The sequence below is a fragment of the Seriola lalandi genome, unplaced genomic scaffold (assembly GCF_002814215.2).
Source record: "Seriola lalandi dorsalis isolate HSWRI2012SDOR001 ecotype SW California unplaced genomic scaffold, Sedor1 jcf7180002054425, whole genome shotgun sequence".
NCBI lineage: Eukaryota > Metazoa > Chordata > Actinopteri > Carangiformes > Carangidae > Seriola > Seriola lalandi.
In genome coordinates this window covers 2,947,996-2,970,308 of record NW_019524978.1, presented here as the reverse complement: position 1 = coordinate 2,970,308, position 22,313 = coordinate 2,947,996, and the positions used below count along the sequence as shown (strand labels likewise).

General features: G+C 41.9%; 1 protein-coding gene across 1 annotated transcript in view; it reads left to right on the top strand.

Annotated features, from left to right (window-relative positions):
- The window catches only part of znf407 (zinc finger protein 407), a 148,578-nt gene that overhangs the window by 82,947 nt on the left and 43,318 nt on the right, over positions 1 to 22,313 (top strand). Inside the window, exons 6-8 of the mRNA XM_023410551.2 lie at positions 5,495 to 5,661; positions 14,160 to 14,243; positions 16,574 to 16,694. Of these exons, the coding sequence (XP_023266319.1) occupies positions 5,495 to 5,661; positions 14,160 to 14,243; positions 16,574 to 16,694 (372 nt within the window). The remainder of the gene's footprint in view (positions 1 to 5,494; positions 5,662 to 14,159; positions 14,244 to 16,573; positions 16,695 to 22,313) is intronic.

The window sequence follows — 22,313 nt, the reverse complement described above, 5'->3', positions numbered from 1 at the left end:
TATTGCAGTCATATGCAGCAGCAGTCCTCTCAGAGGAGGTTCATCTACAATACTCTGCAGACACATGTGGCCTCTTCATGGAGGTTTTAGTTGTTGTTTTGTGTGACATGCTGGCTGTACACTCCTGCAGGTCTCAGTATGATATGACTCGATAGATATTTCACTTTAAAATGCCCTTCTGCTGGGATAATTCTTGGACTTGTTCTTATGAGATTCTGCTCCGGCAGAGTTTGTACTGTTGTTGCGTCTGCTGCAGCAGGCCACAGATTGTTGTCTTTGTTCATTTAAATGTTAAACTAGCATCGTCCAGGAAACTGATTTGAGTACCCACAGACCACAATGACTACAGCGCTTTCTAAAGCATTTCTCCTAAGCGGCGTGAGCGATGATGTTGCCCAGTTCGATATCTTAGCCTTGGAATAAGCCTGTCGTCGGTCGACATTGTGCACGCAAACGAAAAATAACGAAGCCAGTGCCCTTACTTAGGAAACAGTTGTCCCAGAAATTTAATCTTTTCCCCATTTTTTACCCAACACCCCCCTCTAATCAGGTTTCAATTGACTGCCATTGAAGGAAGAGCCTCTCCTCAGACACGTATATAGGTCCGAACCCAGTCAGACACCATTTAAGGCTTACTCAGTCTTCCTCCCAATATCTTGGAGAGCTCAGGGCCAAATGATTTAATCTTCATTCAGCTAATTTAGTCTGGATTTAAGCTGCCGGGTTGTCGAAGTGCAGAGTGATGGAGTCTGAAAACAGGATGAGAGGGAAAGGCAGAGGAGGGGAAAACGGAAGGAAGGAGGGAGGGAAACAGAGAGCAAGAGAGATAAAGATAGAGCGATGGAGGGAGAAAGAGGGAGATGAGGGAGGAGGAGGGGGCTGAAGATGATGATCCATCCTGACCCTAGTGAATGCTGTCATGTTCCTCCCTCTAGGTAATCTCTCTCACTCACTCGCTATTTTGCATGTGAAAATGCTCTCCTGACAGTTGCATATCAGATAAATTTTCTCTCTTTTTTCCCCCCCTCGCTCCCCCCTTTTCCCTTCGCCAAATAAACAACAGTCTTCACTTTGAAGTTGTCTGTTTGTGTCAGTTTGGCTTGAGGCGAGAGTCGGCCTCTCTCTCTCTTTCTGTCTTTGTATTGCAGCGTGAGAGCATCGGCGGATTATTTCCTCTCACACCGACCGGCCAGCACAACAAAAACAAAAAAAAACAGAGAAGGAATTCTTAGCTGTCCAAAAAGACAAACACAAGTAATTCAGTCAATTAAAAAAATGCTCTTTGTTTACATGCCCATTGATTAGAGTGATGCTCCACAGCATAAAACCGAAGTCAGGAGGAGCGGTGGTGTCTGTTCGGCCCTAAGCTATGACAACGTCAGTGAGCTTCAGATGTTTTTTTTTTTTTGTCTGCTGCAGTGAAGTGTGGATTTTTGCTCTTAATCATACAAACTGACCTATTTTTAACACACTGTTATTTAGTTTTTATCCAGAGCACATGATTATAGTTTACACCAAACACACTCTGTACGGTCCCCCCTCAACAAGCACCACCTCACCACTTGGGGGTGACAGTGAGTGTGTGGTAATGAGTCAGGTCTTTCTTTCCAACCTCCTGTTAGAAGTACAGTAACTCCTCATGAGGGATTTATATCACAATTCAGGCCAGTGTGGCCTGTGATGTTCTGACAGTAGCCCTATATAAGTGAACTGATGACAGGATCACACCACAGTATAGATATGGTAATGAGCGACAGTATAGACACAGTACCATGCAGCTCTGTGAACGTACAGGCAAGAGGCCCACCTGGGTCTTTGAATAAATCTGCACTGGGTGTCAATCATGTCGCTTTGCTTCGTGATCAGAAGGAAAAAGAGAGGGAGGAGTAAAAAGAGGGAGGAGATGTAGAGATGCAGGAAGAAAAGCAGAGAGATAATGACTGGACGTAGTACTTGCTCTCAGTTACAGATGTTTATTCCTGCTGTGGCCTCTAGCTGTTCAGATCTTGACAGAAATGTGACAAAGTGAAGGAGCACCCAATGCAGGATCAGAAGTGTAATTCTGAATGATGTTTCCTTGCATTTTAAGAGTGTATGTTTATGTTTATATACAGTATGTGATTATGTAATTTACTACAATTATCATTCAACTGTGGTTTGGCCTTTCTAGTGTGCAGTTAATTAACACAAGGGAGCTCAAACGCCTTAAATAGAGCACTGATTTAAATATCATCTCCTCACTCAGATACAATGGAAAAAGGACCTACACACTGGGATCACGGCTCCCTTAAGTTTTATTAGCAATGTTTTGACCCAACACAGGTGTCTTCGGGGGAAATGAGGGATGAATTTAACTAGGGCTGCAATTAATGATTGTTGTCATTATCAATTCATGTGCTGATTATTACCTTGATTAACTGATTAATCATTTAGTGTATGAAATGTGAAAAACGTGCCATCACACTTCTCAGAGCCCAGGGGAGCTACTTTAAAAGTCTCAGTGCCGCATCCAAATGTGTTCAGTTTACAATCATATAAAAGAGTAAAAAGCAGCGAATCCTCCCATTTTTCTTTTTTTTTTTTGAGAAATGATTCATGGACTGATAAAATAGTTGCAGATATATTTCTGCTAATCACCTAGTAGATTCACAAACGAATCAATTTAGATCTTTATATAAAAAATAGTGTGAGACATCTATTGTAGGTGTTTGCTTTTTTTTTTAAACTTGTTCAAATTAATTTCAAGCACAGATGAATGCCACTGTATGATGTCACTGATCATTTCGTTATTTATCCAGTGAATGTCATGTCCCTCGCGTGGGTATTGAGAGGAGGAAGAGTGATGCAGACCCGTGTCAGATCAAAGTGTTGCTAATATATCTTTGATTCCAGTGTGTAGGTTCCTTTCCTTTGTGTCCTCGTTGATTTCTCTTATACCCAGTTCCTCTCCCACTGAGGTTTTGTGGCTGTGTACACAACTATCCTGTTCTACATTTATAAACTGTACATTACTAATGCATCTATTTTCATAATCACAAAAGATTGATATTCAGCAGATTGGTGATTATTTTCTTTTAGACACCAGAGCCATAGACACACCGTATACTTTCAAACCTTAAATTCCCTGTTAAGAATTGCAGAACTTTCTCCAGCTATGTTGAATCTTAAATTGGTTACTTTGGCAGCATTTTCTGGATTTATTTTGGTTGTTTTGTTGGGTTTTAAATTCAGTTCTCCGAAGCATAATAAAAAGTCTTCAAATTTAAATTGGCAGACCTCCCTGTCTCTTACTTCTGTCTCTCCATCTTTCCCTTCCTTCCTCCTTCACACACATGCACATACAAGCACATTAACTCTCTCCTTCTTTCTCTCTCTCTCTCTCGCTCTCTCTCTCTCGCTCTCTCTACCCCGCTACCTCCTACCTTTGGTGTGTTTTGCATGGTGCCTGGCTGTTTAGAGGCAGTATGCATATGTATGGGCGGGACGGTGGATCGTGACGGGATCTGACATGCAGGGACAAGATCAAAGTGCTCCATCTGATCCCATAAAAACAGACGCAAACCCTCCTCTCATCCTTACAAAACCCCCACTGATAGTCAACTCTGCCAGCCCTGACTCCTCCATCTTCTCTTCTCCTGCCTTCCCTTTTTCTCTCGTTTTTCCTCCATCCCAGCATGCCGTGTGCCCACGTCAAGGCCTGCCTGCCTGCCTGCCTGCCTTTGCGATTACGCCCCGTGATAAACAATGGCCCGTTTAGCTCATAAAGCAGGAGTGTTGTGCATAATGCTTACAATAAAAGATAGCATCTCTTCACTCATCTTATTTACCTCTCCCACGGTGGCATGGGCGACAAGCTGTTCTATAAATACCGCGGGGAGGAAGGAAAGGGAAGGAAATACAGATGCAGACTTACATCTGTTGGTCAAATAAAGTCTCTGCCAAGTCAGTTGATGAGAACGAGAGGAAAACAGGGATGTTTAAATATGCATTTGAGCTTAGAGCCAGGTGATAAAGGCGCCATTTTAAAGCTGCTCCTTTCTTCCTGGTAAGTGAGCTTAAAATGTCTTCTCAACTAGTTGGGGACGACATCCATATTACATTTAGATTTATCTTTATGGAACATATAAATTGATATGGAAGCCAGGACACGTTTTCCTCTCCATCCTTCCCTCTCTCCACCTCCCCATCTTTAATTCCCTCCTTTCTCCCCCCCAACCCCCCAACCCCCCTCCTTCCAGTAAGGAAGATGTATGAGTTTGAATTATTGATTCAGACACATGCTACATGCTGCTTGGAGTCATTATTTGTTCAGGTGAGTGTCATGCTGCTCGCTATGAAACAGATACCACGGGGATTAAGCGACACAATCAGGACTTAAAGACAGCCGCCCTCCCTAAAATAACATGGCCCTCGCTGCAAGACGAATGCTCCCCAAAACCCGACTTCATTTGTTTATGACTCGCACATTAGTCATTCTGCGCCTAAATTATAGCGCGGGGGTAAAGATTAATTCAAGCACAGGCTTTTTCTATTGTTTTTACTTCTGTGTGTCTCTTGAAGCCTAATAACACAGCAGATGAATATAGGTGCAAACATCCTACACATAGATAAAAAAAAAAAAAAAAAAAAAGACAGCTTTTGTTGCGTCGTAGGCGTCGGCATTAAGAATAGACAGATGTCCAGCGTAAAGGAAGAGCGGCATGCATATTCACATTTTTGCTCTGATTCTAAAAAGAGGCATTTGGCACCAGACAACAAAATGACACACACCACGCAGGACAAATAACGCTTTTGCATTTATTAGATTGATACTGACTATCTGAAGCAGAGTGAGCGCTGATACTAATGATGTGAACAGAAATACAAATGACATGTTTGTAGAGAAGTTGAGATGGAGAGAAGATCTGGTGCAGGAGCCTTAAGAGAGAAACAGGAGGTAAAATGTTGCTAACTGTTCATTTAGCCCTGGCTAAGTGGTCAGGGACGCTGGACAGGTGAACTCTATTCTCCCCACTGGCCCTGCGGGTGTGTATGTGCGTGTGTATGTGTGTGTGGACTGTAACAGAATTTCTCTAGTCCTCTGGGCCCTGGTGCAAAGCAGAGAATAAATGGTGGAGGTGGCAGGCCAGGACAGAAAAATCAATGCCTGCTTATACAGACATGACACACCAGCAGCCAACTGCATTCTGTGTGTGTGTGTGTGTGTGTGTGTGTGTGTGTGTGTGTGTGTGTGTGTGTGTGTGTGTGTGTGTGTGTGTGTGTGTGAGAGAGTGTGTGTGTGAGAGAGTGTGAGTGGGGGCGTAGATGTACAGCGCGCAATCATCCAGCCCTGTGCTCTGTGGGTGTGAGTGCGAGTACCCAGCAACCTCCATTTCCTTTCTCACAGAGTAGATTTTCTAGCGTTTTATGTCAGCTTTGGGATCAGTAAATAACTCTTCGTTTTTTTCCCTCCTCCTCCTCCTCATTCCCCTCTGCCTCTCTTCTTCTCCTGCAGGAAGTTTGAATGTGAGTTGTGTGAACGCTCCTTCAGTGAAAAATGGGCCCTAAACAACCACATGAAACTGCACAGTGGGGAGAAACCGTATAAGTGTGCCTGGCCGTCCTGCCACTACGCCTTCCTCAACCTGTCAGCCATGAAGGACCACTACAGGACACACACTGGTGAGACACTGAAAGCTAGCAACCTCCACCATGAACCATTACTGCTCTACACCTACATCAGCACAGTAACTTGCTCTAAAGTGCAAAATTCATATTATTAGCTTTTTACAGACGATCACTGTTTTTGTGTGCGGGGGACAAAGGGTTATTTATCAAGAAACACTAAACTTGGATCAGACAAAATGTACTTTTTCATTCCTCTATAGCTGTAGACTATTCAACAAAATTAAGTTTGTGTGTTAACTGTGAAAATCTCACATTAATTATGAATCTTCACAGCTTTGTTTGGAATAAATATACACACGTTTTTGGCCGATAATAGCCATGACTTGTCCATCTGTACTGATTTTCAACATCCAGAGAAAGTCGAGAACCGGTTCTTGGCGGTTTTGGAGACACTCTTGTTAGATGGTTAAACTCTTACCTCCAGATCCCAATAGGACCATCACTATTATATGATGTTACATCAGCCAATTATATTTGAATAGAGACAGTGAGTAGCCAAAGGGAGAAGGAAAACACCAAAACAATGTTTGAATTTCATGTTTGTTTTTGTTTTCTGCCATTCTTCACACTTGCAGTGTTGCTGAGTGTGGGTATTGAGGTAGTGTGTATTCCCCAATTCAAAGTGATTGTCACGTGTATTTTCTCCAAAATCCATCTGGTCACTAAGTGTGTGTTCATCAAATCCATCTGATCCTCAGGAGGGTTTTTTTCCCACATGGATTTTGGTGTGTGAACCACCCATATAATTTGTCTCCCACCTTTGATCAAAGAAGAGAACCATCACAAAAAAGATAATTCATAGCTATTATGCTTCAAAAGGGAGGTTTAGTTTCTTTAAAACTAAAATATGTGCATCATTAATGCAACTAGCAATGCAGAAGGCAAAGCTAGTTATTCTCTTTTTTAACCTTAGCTAAATCATATTTTTGAATATACATTACAGTCTTGCAACAAACTTGAATTCAGTGGGTATTTTCATTATGTGTTTTTTTTTTTTTTATATGCAGTGCCTTTTCTTCCTGATACCTTCCTGCCTCCCTTTTCATTTCTCCAAGTACAGTAGAGTACACTGTATGACTGTTCTGAGTCGTGTTTTTTTTACTTTCTAAAAACTTTGGATAGACAGATGGTGCGGTGGGCGGTGGGAGGATACTGTCTTGAATAATAGCCCCTCGATAGGAGCCCAAGTCAGCCTCTTTGAAAGTGTCTTTATGCTGCAGCCCAGCAGTTTCCCCTCGGCCTCAGTAATGTCCCACACACAGCTCCTTGATGCCCTTTTAAGTCAATGACAGAAGCAGCAGCAGCCAGTGGCCTGACAGCCTGACTGAGCGCTTGCAGGAGAGCCCTCCATCCGTCACGGGTGCCTGCTGTGTGTGTCTGTGTGTGCGCGTGTGTGTATGTGTGTGCGCGTGTGAGTGTAAGACTTGGTGAATGTTATTTTAAATGTGTTTTAACAGTGATGTAACGTCAAGGCACCTCTGACATAATTAGACGTTTTATTTTCATTTGTTTCCAGCCCTCATCATTCCCCATCAGGCGGCTGGTGTCACGCTGTCACCTAACTGTCACCTGGAGAGGCATGGGGTGCTGTGGTGGCGGTGGTGGTGGTGGTGGCGGTGGTGGCGGTGGCGTCGGCGGCGTATGTGTCTTTGTGAGTTTGGCAGGGGAAAAGACAGGCTTGAAGAGAGTGAGTGAAGTGATTAAGATGGAAAAAAGAAAGTGATTGAATAAGAGAGCTGGAAAGATCAAGGGTGACCAAGTATGAACGTATGAAAATGGGAGAATTAAGATTGAACCTGAAACAACCTCATTTTCATGAGCGACAAGACCTGACTTGATTAGCAAGACCCAAAAAAGCTAACACAATTTGCTCTGCTCTGACCTCTGGCATTCCTTTGCCAGTTGTAATTGGTGCAGGGCTAGACTGTTAGCTACAGCTATACAATCATTGCAATCACATTCCAGCAGCCAACCTGACACACTGAAATATTATCTCCATATGTGTGATTTGTTTAAAGGTTGTAAATCGGCTCCTTCATGGCTTTAAGATGCAATACTAACAAATAAGTAGGAGATTTAAAAGTTTAACCAATCTGTCCTGGGAACAGAGCAGTCAGTAATGGAAGAGATGAGAGTTACAGTACGTGTGGTGGTGGGTGGGGGGGGTTGCGTGAAGGGTTACAGGACGATGACTAACTGGGGAATTTGTACTGGAGCTGAGTGTAATGATATACATATCTAGCTCATTAGCTGGAACTGTAAAAATTCAAAGTCTCTTGGTGAAGAAAAACTCAAGAACTTCATCACAGTGGCAAGTTTTGACTGATTTGCCTTTTTGTCAAGTGTGTGTACTTGGTTTATAATCTCTTAAAATAACATTTCTCGCAACAGCAGTTGATGTTATGATCTCACGCTGAAACACTATGATACAGATTCAGCACAGGCTGAGCACTGAGACAATGTATGAAGAAGTTAGGAAACTACAATCACAGAAACATGTACTGTACATGCATGAATTGTGTAGATGCAATGTAAACATTATGAACAATGGACCAAAAAATACAGCTGTAACATTTATATTTCACCTAAACCTCGACCCAAACAGGCTCTGCATTTTGAAGGGGTGTGTATGGGACTGCAGTAAGAGTGATACTGTGTATTAAGAGTTTGGATAGTGATGTCTATTTTTTGTATATTGCCAGCAAGTGCATGTTAAAGACCCCTTAAGCCGTGGTGAAGAAAGTATTCCAGATAATTTACAATTAAAAGATGCAATACTACACGATACATACTGTATACTCCATTAAAAATGAAATACTACTATAGTACAGTACTTGAGTAAATGGACTTAGCTAACAGTCAGCGTAATGTGCTAGCTCGCTAGCTACAGATGTTAAAATATGTGCGGGATCATTGTCATCTTCTCTGGCAAATGAAAGGTTGTTGGTTTAAATGCTTAGCTAGCTAGCAAATTAAGCTAAAATAGCTAGCAAATTAGGCTAGCATTTTTCTACCTCTATCTGAGGACCAGGTATTTTTTTTCAAGAAATTTTTGTAATCCATTGTTTCAAAGTTTACTAAAGGTGTTGCATGGTAAATCTGCCCCATTATTATTATGTAAACTGTGTGTGCAGCATGTGAGAAAGAGTGTTAGGAATAACAACTATAACTAAGGGGGGGCAGGGCATAGCAAATGTTCATTTCAGCAATAAACACTTGATAACTACAAAAGCATCAATAAATAAATGTACTTTGCATTGCTACTACACTGGGCCAAACCAACTGCCAAGAGTAAGGAGTCCCTAAAAGAAAATGTTTAATTTCATCATCCTGCTGTTAGAGTCACTGATTGTGACATGCAGAGTCCCCCTCCCCAAGAAAAGAAAAAAAAAGTTAACACCTCTGCTCTCCTTCTCCTGCCTCTAACCGGATTCATTGTTCCTCTCTGATTTGTGTGTTTTTTATGTTAATCACTCTCTCCTCACACACCAGTCGTGTCTGAGGGAGGGGGAGGAGGGCAGGGGTGGGGGATTCAGTGGTCGTCAGCCGCCAGGGTCATTTGTAACGGCTGATGAATGAGCGACTCAAATAAATAAATAAGTGCACTGCATCTGACCCACCCAGCTTTCCCAGGCTCTTGGGCGTTGTGGGGAGGGGGGGTTGAACACAGCGACAGGGCCACAATTGATTTCCTCATTGCTTCAGTTTGTCGCTTAATCTGGCGATATGCTGATAAATCTTCGCACTTTGTCAATTAATTTCCCTGAAAAATGAGACCCAAAATGGCGAGCACATCAATACAGCAGCGGATTCTGTGTCAAAAATTAAGCGGTAAAATTAATTGCCCTCCCATCCGCTCCTGCTAAAACATAACTAATGAGGGAGGCAATTATAGCTGCATGCAGACTCCTCCGGGGTTATTTAAAACACACACACACATATACATACATATATATATATATATTCACGCACATGCAAAGAAAAGGTTGTATATTTTGACTTCAAAGATCTTTTATTGTCTCGCAATAAGGCATATTTAATTCCAGTAACGGATGGAGGGTGGAGGTGTATCATGGGAGCAAAGGAGAAGGAGTGATAAGCCAATATTCAAATAGCCAAGAAGTTTAAGGGCTCTCAGTGCAGACACATTAGCAGGAAATTTTTGTGTCAGGTGCTAGACTTCAGGTACACTGGGTTGTGTATGCTTTTAAGCGGATGATTGTGGCCTACAGCTTGATTTGTGGTTCTCTGCAACTTTGTGTGTCTTGCCTTCACCTCTGCAATTGAACAGCTGAGATTTGATGTTTGAGGGTTTAGAGGCAGGATTGAGTTTAGGGTAGAGTAAGACTAAGAGATAAGGATGTGGTTTTAGGGTGACTATTATGTTGGAATAAAGTTGAAGGTAAAGGTTAAGTTTTATTTATGTACAGACAAAAGGGTTAAGGTGAATCAGGGATGAATGTAGTCAATTTAAAGTTGTGTTGCGGATTGGGGGGGGTGGGTGGGGTGGGGGGGGTGTCCATGCTGTATTAGTCAGCCAGATCCTCTGGTGTTGACAGCAGCATGTCACTCTCGTAACTACCCCACCTCGCCGTCCCCACACCGATCCTCAGAGGGCTCACCGCCACAGAACAGCAGATGAAAAGCACATATGTAATTTATCGCCTGCGTTTCCTCCTCAAGAATAATTGTGGCGACCGCGGCTGGGCGTAGGGATCGATAGCTATGGATTTTTCTGTGGTGGGGTCTTGTAGCGTTGGGCGTAATGAGAGAGGGAGGGGAGGTAGGAGGGGAGAGGAGGATGGACCGGCGCTGTTTTTTCTGATGAGGAGAAAAGGTCTGACTAGATGCTTAGTAACTCATCTGGAGTTTACAGCTACAGGAATAAAGACTTTTTCTCTTTGTTTTTGCATCAAACCTGTTTGTCTCTGTGGGCAATGGACTTCTACATGAACACAAAATTAACAGCTCTGGATACTTTGCATGATATATTTTTGTATGATGGTGACAGTTATAAGTTTCTAGCTGAGGCTGTTAAACTGAAAAGTTTGATAAACTTTGATTGTTGCTTATATAATTAAAAATATTTAATGTTATTGAGAAATACTTAAGACTTGAAACCAAGTTTTAGGGAATATAAAACATCCATTTTATTTGTTTCTTTTGTTTCCATTATTAGTACTAACTGCTCATTGCCACACTATTTCTGCTTTCCACAATTCACTATGAAAGTTCATACTACCCAGTTTTTCCATGTAATCTACACAAAATACAGCACTGTTGCACCAAAAATACAAACAATTTTACTCATAGTAGCACATTTTCAGATTCTGTGACACTTTGTCTTTTCCAGAAACATCAGATATCATTTTTTTTAGAACAATACATGCAAAGTGGTGATTTCATAAAGTAACAAAATGGGCATTTATTAATATGAAAACATTGTTCCGTTAAAGGCCATCCACACTGGGATTGGAAAGGGGACCTGTATGAATCGGCCTACAACTGCACCTTTTCAAGGCTGTTTTTCTCCCTTTTAAGTGGCACTGCATTAAAACTCTTCTCACAGTTGAGTGGCTTTAAATGGGTATAACAGAGGAAACTTGAGGCTGCTCTGTCTCTGCGGACTCGGTGAAAGCTGCTATCTGTGCAGAAGAGGAGCAGAGCACTGCTGAGGCCCAGCTGGAAGAGTAACCCAAATGTGTTATCAGTGTGTGGCGAGAGCTGCAGTTTAATATCAGCATTTGTATGAATAGTTTGGTGATGTAAATCATACATGCAGCCTGCGTCTTTATGTTAGACACGTGTGACACCTACAGTATCTCCATACATGTGCTGGTACATAACATGTACATTTAGCACACCACATGCAGTTTTGATTTATGTCGGGATATCTGCATCTTTGTGTGTGTGTGTGTGGGTGTGTGTGTGTAGATTTGCATGCACATCTGTGTCCATTTGATAAATGTGTTTGTGAGTGCATGTACATGCATTTCCCTGAGTGAGTCTTATCACAAATGTTGTGCATGTGTGTGTGCAGGAGTGTGTGACTGCCTGTGTGCAAAGGCAGAGGGAGAGAGAGAGGTAGAGATAGAGAAAGAGAGAGAGAGAGACCATCATGCTGTTAATGACAGAGCCAGATGCAGGGAAGAGAGGAGGAGTGTAAAAAAGCTCTCCACACTCCCCATCTGGAAGGCATCGCCCCTAAATGAAGTTGTACAAAACCATCCCATTGATAATAAAGCTAATTTTTATGGCTCTGACAAGTATGTAATTATGTTCAGCGGTGCTTTTCAGATTTTATCACAGTCAATAAACCACACTGGCAATTTCCCGTCCCCCATTTGACATATTTACACGGATCCATCTGATTGGAGGAATTAGTTAGCTGTGAGAGCTCTGATGGATATACACTAGTGATCTGTGACTTCTGCTTGGCTCATCTGTTAGCCAACTAGACCCGCTGCTCATCTGTTCAGTCTGTCTTTTTCTTTTCTCGATTTCTGCCTTTCTCATCCTCTACACATTTCTCCTCATCCACTAACTCAATATTCCTCCTTTGTCTTTGCTTGCACCCTCAGATTTTGCTCACAGGCACCTCAGCAGTTGTTCTGAGTTAAGAAAGTATCTCTCATTCCTTCCCCCACCAGGCTTTTTTTCCTCTGAAAGGATTTATAAATCTTCAATAACCTTTCACTTATTACCACACCATGATATTCGAGATTGCAATTTTACTATTTGTTTTTGATTAATGTTGATGCAGCTTTAAAATTAAAAAGTATTACAGACGGATTAATTGCGCTGAGCTATATTTAGCCGAGGCAGACAGAAGGAAAACAACAGAAACAAGGCAAATGTCAGGAATTGTGTAGCTTCACATACTCGTGTGAATGAAACCAGAAGTAGCAGTTTATTTTATTACAAATGACATCACTTACATTCCCAATGTGTCAAAATAAGCTTGTTACAAATGCACATCTATGTGTAGGTTAATATAGAACACAATAAATATATATTAAAAACATAAATATGTTGTATTTCAGTTTAATTGAGTTTATTAAGCTCAATAGGATCTGCCCCTTGATATTAAAGGTTTATGTCCTTTTACAGTTTGAACAGCTAGAAATACTTTTATTTTCCATGGTTGTCTTGATTTCATGTAGCATTAAAACTGTCAGAGAGGGACTTAAAATTAAGTTTTTCAGTACTGTAAATATCCTCCTGTATGTGACAGGAAAGCAGGTGTGAATGTCATTGCTTTCAGTGTTGAATTGTAGGAAAGTTTAGCTTTAATACAATTACAATTACATTATCACAGCTGTTACTACTGTTTCTTCCACTAATGATAACTCATTGACTCATTGCACAGACAATTTTGTTTACTACATCAAGTATGGTAGGTCGAGGTCAAAGTCTGTTAACTGTGATTGATGTTTACAACAGACAGTTTGGGTAATAATTAGAGATGTACCAATCCGATCAGTATCAGGGCCGATTTGGACATAGTTTAAAGGATTGTATCGGCTAACATTAAGCCGATCAATAGCCGTCCTATAATGTGTATTGTCCACTTCACCCTGACAGTGCTGGAGCGATGCTCGCCTTCACCACAGCCAAGTATTCTGCTGCATATCCAAATGAAAATTAGAATGTATTAATGTTAAAAAAAAAAAAAGATGATATGTATGCACCAGTGTGAGCGACTCTGACTTCAGACAGAGAGGTTGGCTAAACTCTGTCACTAACAAATCCATTACATCTCCTGGCTTGTTTTTTAGGTAGCGGCTTCTCAATTTTAGCCAGTGCTGACCAGTTAAAATGACAACCACTGCTGGCACCAGCTCATATCAGCATTAATGCTAATTAATGTTAAACTAATTCATAGACGCAACAAAATGAAACTTGGCTGTTGTCGGGTTTCTCAGTCTGCACTTTTCATTTGTGAGGGAAGACCCTCGAGCCCGTAACACTGCTGCACAATCCTGCTTTTCTTTCACTTCATATCAGTAACTGAAGCTCAACTTCATTTATTTCAACCTTGAGTATTTGGATCATTAATCTCATGAACAATCAGTTTTGTCAGCGGTTATTTCAGTGTATCAGATATATATTTAATACACATTTAGATACCCAAAATTAAAGGGCTCGAATCAGGATCAGGATCTAAAGAATCTTGACTCGGACATTCCTAGTAATAATTTTACTGTTTATTTTAGTTTCCTCTTGCAGGGTGGTAGAAAATCTTTATGATTGTGTGATTGCTTATGTTTCTTAATAGAAATAAGATCCAAGTTGCAATGAACTAGAATTGCACTTTAAAGAGTTTGGTCTCTTGAAGGAGATCTGGATTGGAGTTAGTACATTTTTGAAATGTGTCTCCTCAGGTTATTGCTTCCTCTCCCTCATTCTGGGTCCTTTAATGTTTTTCTCCATGCTAGACAACACTAACTCTCTCTCCTTCCTGTTCCTTTTCTCTAAATCCATCTCTACAGGAGAGAAGTCTTACCTCTGTGACCTGTGTGGTTTTGCGGGAGGCACAAGACACGCCCTCACCAAACACAGGCGCCAACACACGGGTAAGCAACAAAACACACATCCTGAACTGACGTCGAAAAATGTATCCCTTTGATCTTCACGATGGAAAGTGGACTTGCTTGAGGTTCTTGAAGATGTTTCACTTCTCATCTTAAAAGGCCATTTCAGTTCTAACTGGCTAGTGGGATCAAAACCAAAAAAAAGAACAGACGGAGTGGAATACTACAATAAACAGAACAACATTGCCATTCCTTACGTTGCTGGAGTATTTGAAAAACTCTTTATCAAACATAGAATCCCTGTGCACTTCAAGCCCAGGAACACTCTGAGGCAGAAACTTGTCCACCCTAAGGACAAAACACCCAAGCGTAAGCAGAACGATGTACAACAACCGCTTCACAAGCGCATGACACAACACAGGAGAGCCGACTGCTCAGGTCAGGATTCTGCAGTCCATCTACATCTAAAGGACAAGGGACAGCAATGTAAACATTTTGGCCAGAGAGATCCGATGGTTTGAAGGGGGAGTAAAAGAATCTACCTCAAACTGGAGCAACCATGGCTAAACAGAGGAGGTGGTCTACGACACTATTTATCAGCCGCTTACAATGCAGTCTTGAGATCACTCCCCAGACAACTTAACACCTATCCAGTCCATGACTCATGTGACACCAGCGACTCACATGATGGCCGAGTGTTAACCACCCCACAAGAAGTTAAAGGCCGGAAACTCTCCACTAGTCAGTTAAGACTAAAGAATCCTTTTCGGGTGCGAGGTAAAACGTCTTCAAGAACCTCAAGAAAGTCCAGCTCCCCTCGTAAAGCTCTAAGAGATCCCATGACCTGAATGACTGGGAGTTTTCACACATGTGGTAAATAATCTCACAAACTAACTGTTGTATGTGTGGACCTTCATAACCCTGGACGGTGATTGACACTTGAAGATCTGCACTGCCACAATATTTTTTCTCGCACTTTTAGCAAATGTTTGCCGTCTTTCACTCACAGACAGAAACACACTCTCACACACACAAACACACGCACACACACACACGCACGCACACACAGAGGCACATCAGTGTGACATGCTGCTGTCAGTGATAGGCATGTGTACCAGTATGGCTGACTGAATCTGAGATTTTTAATTTCAGTTATCATTTCACCATGTCATTCTATTGCTTAGGGAAATTGCATTTTTCAGATAGGCTGTCAATAACGAGTGCTTTTTTAGAAATTGGGATAGTGAAACAAATACTGTTCTTAACCGTTGTCTGGCAGGCGCCCAAGGATCAAGAATCCTGTTATAAATATTCATCTAGGTTTTTCATAATTCATTTTGTTTGCTCCTCAGTTCCTCTGCCATTTTCCCCCTGAAACCTCCAATTTCTGTCCTCCTCTCCTGTGTTGACATGTGTCAATTCCACTGATTTAGCTGTATATTCAAATCTGCTGTCATGCAGCTGAATATGAAGGGATCACCCTGTCTGACTTTGTGCTTGTCAGAGTTTAGCTGATACAGGTTTTTAAAGGCCACCGCTAATGCCAATTTTGGTTGTTGTTGTTGTTTCTCACATTTCCTAAAGACAACATTGTGCTGTTGATGAATATATTAAAATATTTCCTCTGTCACGCACAGAACTAATGCTATTCTTGGCAAGAGCACATTGAATGCCATGTTCTTAAACTTCTTAAATGTTCTGTTCGTTAGTGGCTACAAGAACTGTGAGAAAGATTTTATTGCTGCTTTTAAACACTGCAGCTGTTCAGTAAAATGCTTCCTCACTCGCACCATTTGAAATGACAATATTTGAAAATACAATACTCCCAGAAAGTGACACACAATTTTCCGACTTGAACCTACAGACATTTTAACTTGAAGTTGATCTCGATATCCATTTATAAGTTTTCAGCACATCTTGCTAACTGATAGATAAATGATTTTGGTGAGTGTGATTCGATTCTTCAGTGGACACAAACTCTTTCAGTGCTTCAACTTTAACTGACACTTCACTACATCTTATATACAAAATATTCACATTTTTATATGTACCTGCTTATTTCCACAAGCGAGGTAGTTAGCACACTTACATTTTCTTCAGAAAATTTCTGTAGTACTTTCTGAACATTTAATGGCTGTGCTATGTCATGTTTTGGCCATTATTGGTCTCAAAATCAACCACATATTCTTTGGTTCTGAAGTTTGTATTTATGGATCTAGCAGAATGGTGTCACTTTACAACCAAACCATGGTAGTTGTAGCCTTCTACCTGGGTTTGTATGTTTATGTGTCTGTGTGCGTTTGTCATTGCAAATGTCTCAGTCTCATCACCGTTCTCTGTCTCTTGTCTTTTCAACGCTTCCACCCCCACAGGAGAAAGGCCCTTCAAATGCAAGCTCTGCAACTTCGCCTCCACCACACAGTCCCACCTATCGCGGCACAAGCGCGTTCACACCGGGGAGAAACCGTACCGCTGCCCCTGGTGCGACTACAGGTACCGGCTCATTGATCCGCCCACGGTTGGTGGCGCTGATGGCCGCCACTGTGGCGCTGATGACCAGGGGGTTGATAGGTGGGGGGAGGAGGGGCTGCAGGGGGTATATAAGAATGTGTGTTGCGGGTGTCTGATGGTGGGAGAGCAGGTGGCATTGTAGGGTAGTCTAGAGGGGTGGGGGGTGGTAGTAATGCTAGAGGCTTTGTGTGTGTGTGTTTGTGTGTGTGTGTGTGTGTGTGTGTGTGTGAGAGTGTGTGTGTGTGTGTGTGTGAGTGGGTGGGAGAGGTGGAGGGGCAGACAGGTCTAATCTCCACAGCACGGCTCCATCTCATCACTCTGCCATCATCAACAGGCCCGGCCAGATCCCCCCCCAACACATACACACACAGACACACACACACAGACACGCACGCACACACAATATCACTGTCACTGGCAGGTCCCTGTCATTAAAACACCATCATACCACATCAGTAATTACACAGGAAATTGTCGGTGAAATTGAAAAAGTTTTGGCTGGCGTTGCACATCTCCATCTCTCTCTCTTTCTTTCCTCCCCTTGTCTCTCTCTCTGTCTTTCACTCTCTCTCCCATCCTCTTCTTCCTCGTCAGGTTGTGGCAGAAGAGTGTGAAAGGGAATGATCTCAAAGCCATCATTCGTTTTAGATGTGCTCTTCATTCGTTTTTTCCCCTCTGTGACAAAGTCATTTCGGCAGCTTGCTACACCTGCTCCGCTGCAGTGAAGCGCTCCACTCATTTCATCCGTCTTTTGTATGCAGTCCAATTTCTGGGGAAAAAAATGAAATGCTGAGAAGTAATAATTGTAGTCAAGCTATTATTTTGCGATCATAGGATTATCTCACCTCATGCCTAAAGTTGTAAAGTATCTCTTGTCTCCATTAAAGATCGGCCAGTGTGGGAGTTTTTAACTGTCTGATTCAAGATGCACATAAGATGCTTTTAAGATTTCTGTGCCTAAATAATTAAGTATCATTCGACTGTGTGAGAAAGCTGCAACTTGTGTTTTAGTGTGTGCTCTATGAGTTTGTTTGTTCACCAATATCCAGTTGTTACTTTTATTAGCTACACTAGTGGCTCTGGGGATGGCGGTGCTGATCAGTCAGTCCACCAAGTTGGTCCAAACTGAAATATGAGAGTGGATTGCTATGAAATTGTGTACTGACATTCATGATTCCCAGAGGATGAATTGTAATGACTTTGATGATCGTGTGAGTTTTCCTTGAGTGCCACCATGAAGTTGACATTTGTAGTTTTTAGTGAAATGTCTTGACAACTTTTGATGGATTGCCATGAAATTTGGTAGACATCCGTGTCCTCCTCAAAATGAACTGCTATAACTTCGATGGTCCCCTTGACTTCCCATCTAACGCCTAATAGAGCTAATCATAAGGTCAAATTTAAAATGTTTTTAGTTTTTTGGTTTACGACCAGATTCTTCCAAAAACTTATGACATTCCCATCAGTCTATTCTTATTAGAAAATGTGAGCATGCTAACATTCTAAACTAAAATTGTGGACATGGTAACCAGCATGTTAGCGTTGCCATTGTGTCCACGTTAGCAAGCTGACATTATCATTTTGTTAATGTGCCGAAGTGCATCTTGCTAGACTGGAACTGCTGATGGTCTGCGGTGATTTTGCAAACAGCACGCATTTGTTGGTTTTCCCAGAATTCCATTCTTGCTTTGAGTGAAGATGTGTAGCTATAACCTGAGAACCCAGAAAGGCAAGACTGTAGGATGACAAAGACACCATCTTGAATACATCCAAACATCTCATTAATCTCAGTCTCATTAGGTCAGAGGCTTTAAGTATTGAAAATGTATGTAAAAATAGTTAATTATAGAATTAGCTGATTTTTTTCTTTTACTTGAGGGCACATCTTGGTCCCATATCAAACCACTACACTGGACAAACCCCAGTATCAGGAAGATACTATACATGTAATGAGCCAAATGTTCCTGGCCCCATTGTTCCTGTGTTGATACTTAATGATCATTACAGATAGTGGCAAATGGAACAGTAAATTAGAAGCCCAATTAACATTTCGGTGGCCCCGGGGGTTCATAGGGGTCCAAAGGGGAGGGTAGGGGAGCAAAGTGGGTGGAGGAGGAGGGAGGTAGGGGAAACACCCCGCTGGCTTACTAATGTGAGGAATTGAATGCGGGGGCCTCAGACAGCCGTGAGGGGCCTCGCCTTCGCCCCATGTTTTTACACCGTGAATACATGTTTAAAAACCCTGACGACTGAGCTACTAGATGAGTTACGCACATTTGACCTTTCATCGTAGGCCGGGCTTATAAAATAAATATGATGCAGCTGCAAAGAAATATTTAGGTCTGAGACAGTTGAATTGGTTATGTGACTGACAGTTCTTGGTTATAGAAAATGTTTATGTCTGTTTTAAGTGGATACATCTGATATATGCTATTAAAATATCCATATTAAATGTTATGGATGACACCTAGGGTACCCACTTGATACAACGTTATCTCCATCAAGGCTGCTCCTCAAATGCATGTAAATGAGCAGGGAGTGAATGATCTATCAAATGCCACTCATCTCCTATTCAGACAGAGATAGATAATAGAGGAGGATAATTATAGTTGGGGATGGTGGTAAAAATATTTTAATGATATTGCACGAGGCCTGGGCTGTCAATTAATGGTGTCTATTTTACTCTTCTGTAGCTATTTATGCAAGCCGCAAAACTTCTTTACTTCACTGTTTAAGGACTCATTTGTATTGTTCACAATGAGCAGTTTTTTTTTTCCCTTTTTTTCTCATTAAAGTCATGGTGGCATCTTAAATAGTCTAATTGATATGTAACCTCTGACTCCTGCCATGTTACCATCCTCCAGGGGTTATTATTGTTTATTGAATGCTGCAGCATTCATGTTTCAATCTACCTGTTAAAATACTGTTTCAGTTCGAGGCAATGGCGGCTTTGAGGATGACATTCTTACTGTCAGTGCCAGGAAGGTTTGCGACCTTGTAAAGTGAAGGGAGAGATGAGGGAGGAGGGGGAGGCGTTAATGATGATAACTGGGCCTCCTTGGCAGAATAAGATCCAAATAGCACCAATGATCCAAATACACCCCCCTCGCAACTTTTAACACACACACAAAGAAACACATTTAAATCTCCCCTAACGAAGCGCCTCTCAATTACACCTCTCCCATTACCATACACTCGTTGGGAGGAGGAATATGGAAATGGCTAAAATAAAGGGGGGAGAGACAGAAAGAGGCAGGGAAGGGGTGATATATCCATTGAGCGTCAGTATGGCTGATTCCCATGGTGAGTGCATGGATGGGGGAGGAAGTTGAAACAGTGTTGGACTAATTAATACAGTGTATAGTAGGAGGACTGGTGTGGGCTTTCACTAACTGTGACACCTGCTGACTCCTAAACGCACGTTGTGTTGTTTTAATATGACAATTATGCCATTACCATATCTGAGAGATAGCATGGCCCCCCTAGGAATCCACCCGCGCTCTCTTTAGAACCTTTTAGCTCCGCTTCAAATTTTTATCTTTTTATGCTCCTGCTTTCGAATAAGAATTCACTTTCACTTTTAGAATTAAATGCATTTTTTAGCAGCATGATTTGCGTTAATTCATGTGCATGTGACAATTTAAATTTTTAAGTCTGTCAACAGATGTGGCAGAGGAACAGTCGACAGATGTAGCCATGATTTGTCTGTGAACCCGTGATTGTTTTGTTAGAGACTGCTGATAACAAATTAATCACAGCAATGTGTTTCAATTTGCTGGATACGTAATTGACAGTATGTGTAAATATTAAAGGTTATTCACATATTTATGTGTCTTCAATCAGTCAAACTCATGTAGATGCTCTTACCTCTTAAATGTCTTTACACTTGACAGTGATATAAACTTGTAAGATCTTACTGTGGTTTTGAAATCAGGCCTTTTCTTCTTTTTTTTTTTTCTTTGGAGGTTTGTAGCCGGTCCTCTCTTATATACCTGCTCACCCTCTCTGAATATCAGTACTCACCCTTAATACTTGCTTCTTCCTCTGCTTGTTTTCGAACAAACCAGAAATACAAAAACATGACTTCCTCTGAGTCAGGAACAACTTAACTAATCAGGTTGAATTATATCAGTCAGTGACCCTGTAGTATTTCTTTATTTGGAAGTGCTGTGGAATAGAGGTTTTATGAAGGGTTATTTATTCTTTTGTTGAGCTTGTGGCATCCCAGCCCGCTGTAGTGTTCAGCGTCATGAAGAGCCCTCATTGTTCACCTCTGGCTGGTGCTTATGTATTTCATACAACATGAACAGAAAACCAGTGAGGGCCCACTCTGTTTAGGCCCCAGTGGAGCCAGGCTGTACTGTGGCCCCATGATGGAGAGAGGTGTCTCTGCAAAAGTGAAAACAAATTCTCTCCTTGGCTGGTGTGAGCTATGGCACTGTGAGGCTTTATTGTCCCGGCCAAGGTGATAAGGCAGAGTAATTGCGTATTATACTGTCCGAGAATGTCAGGTCCAAACTGAGCGCGAGTGCCCCATCCATCAACACATGATGGTGTGTGTGTGTGTGTGTGTGTGTGTGTGTGTGTGTGTGTGTGTGTGTGTGTGTGTGTGTGTGAAACTGTGCTCTACATTGCACATGTTTGCTTGCGTGATGCAATATGTGTGTGCTTATGTGCATACATATGTGTGTGAGTATTTATGCATTTGTGTCTGTATATTTGCACCTCTGTTTTCGTATCAGAGATTTATAAAAAAAATGTTTTGGCACAAACTGAGGTGTGTTCATGTCCATGTATGTATGTGCATGTTTGTTTGTTTCTTGCCCATTCAGGGCTTCACTAAGACACGTGTGTGTGTGTGTGTGTGTGTGTGTGTGTGTGTGTGTGTGTGTGTGTGTGTGTCCGTGGGCAGGTTTAGATAGAGCCTGGGAGCAGGTCAGACAGCGTCATTAATCAGCAGAGGGTTGTGTGTGACTCTCTGAGCTGACATCATTACATCCTACACCCTGCAGTAGCTCAATGCTTGGCCTGCCCTATCTGACCAGCCCAAAGGCCCACAAATTCACACACACACACCCATATGCACGCACACACACACACACACACACACACACACACGCACACACACATACACACACACACGCACACACTAATACACACAACATACACCTCTATCCATATACCTTTCGTACAGTTGCAAAAGATACATACTGCATAACGGATATCTTCAGACGTATCTGTAATGCATTCAGAAAGCCTCTAGACCCACTCGCAGTCTCTCAGCAGTCGTCACCCATTACAGATTAAAAACCGAACAACTGTGAGGAAAGAAAATATCTAAGAGATATGTAAGAGCATGACAGAATATCAAAGAATTTGCAAGATGTAAATATTGTTTATGTGAAAGCGGGTTTTAGTCGTTTGCTAGTTGTGGGCCTGTTTCACAGAAGCGTATTTGGGCAATGAATGCTTTGAGAGTCTGTCCAAACACGGCTGCTCCCTCTGCTCCAAAGCCCAACTTGAGTGTTCTTGTGTGTGTGTGTGTGCGTGTGCGTGTGCGTGTGTGTGTGTGTGTGTGTGTGTGTGTGTGTGTGTGTGTGT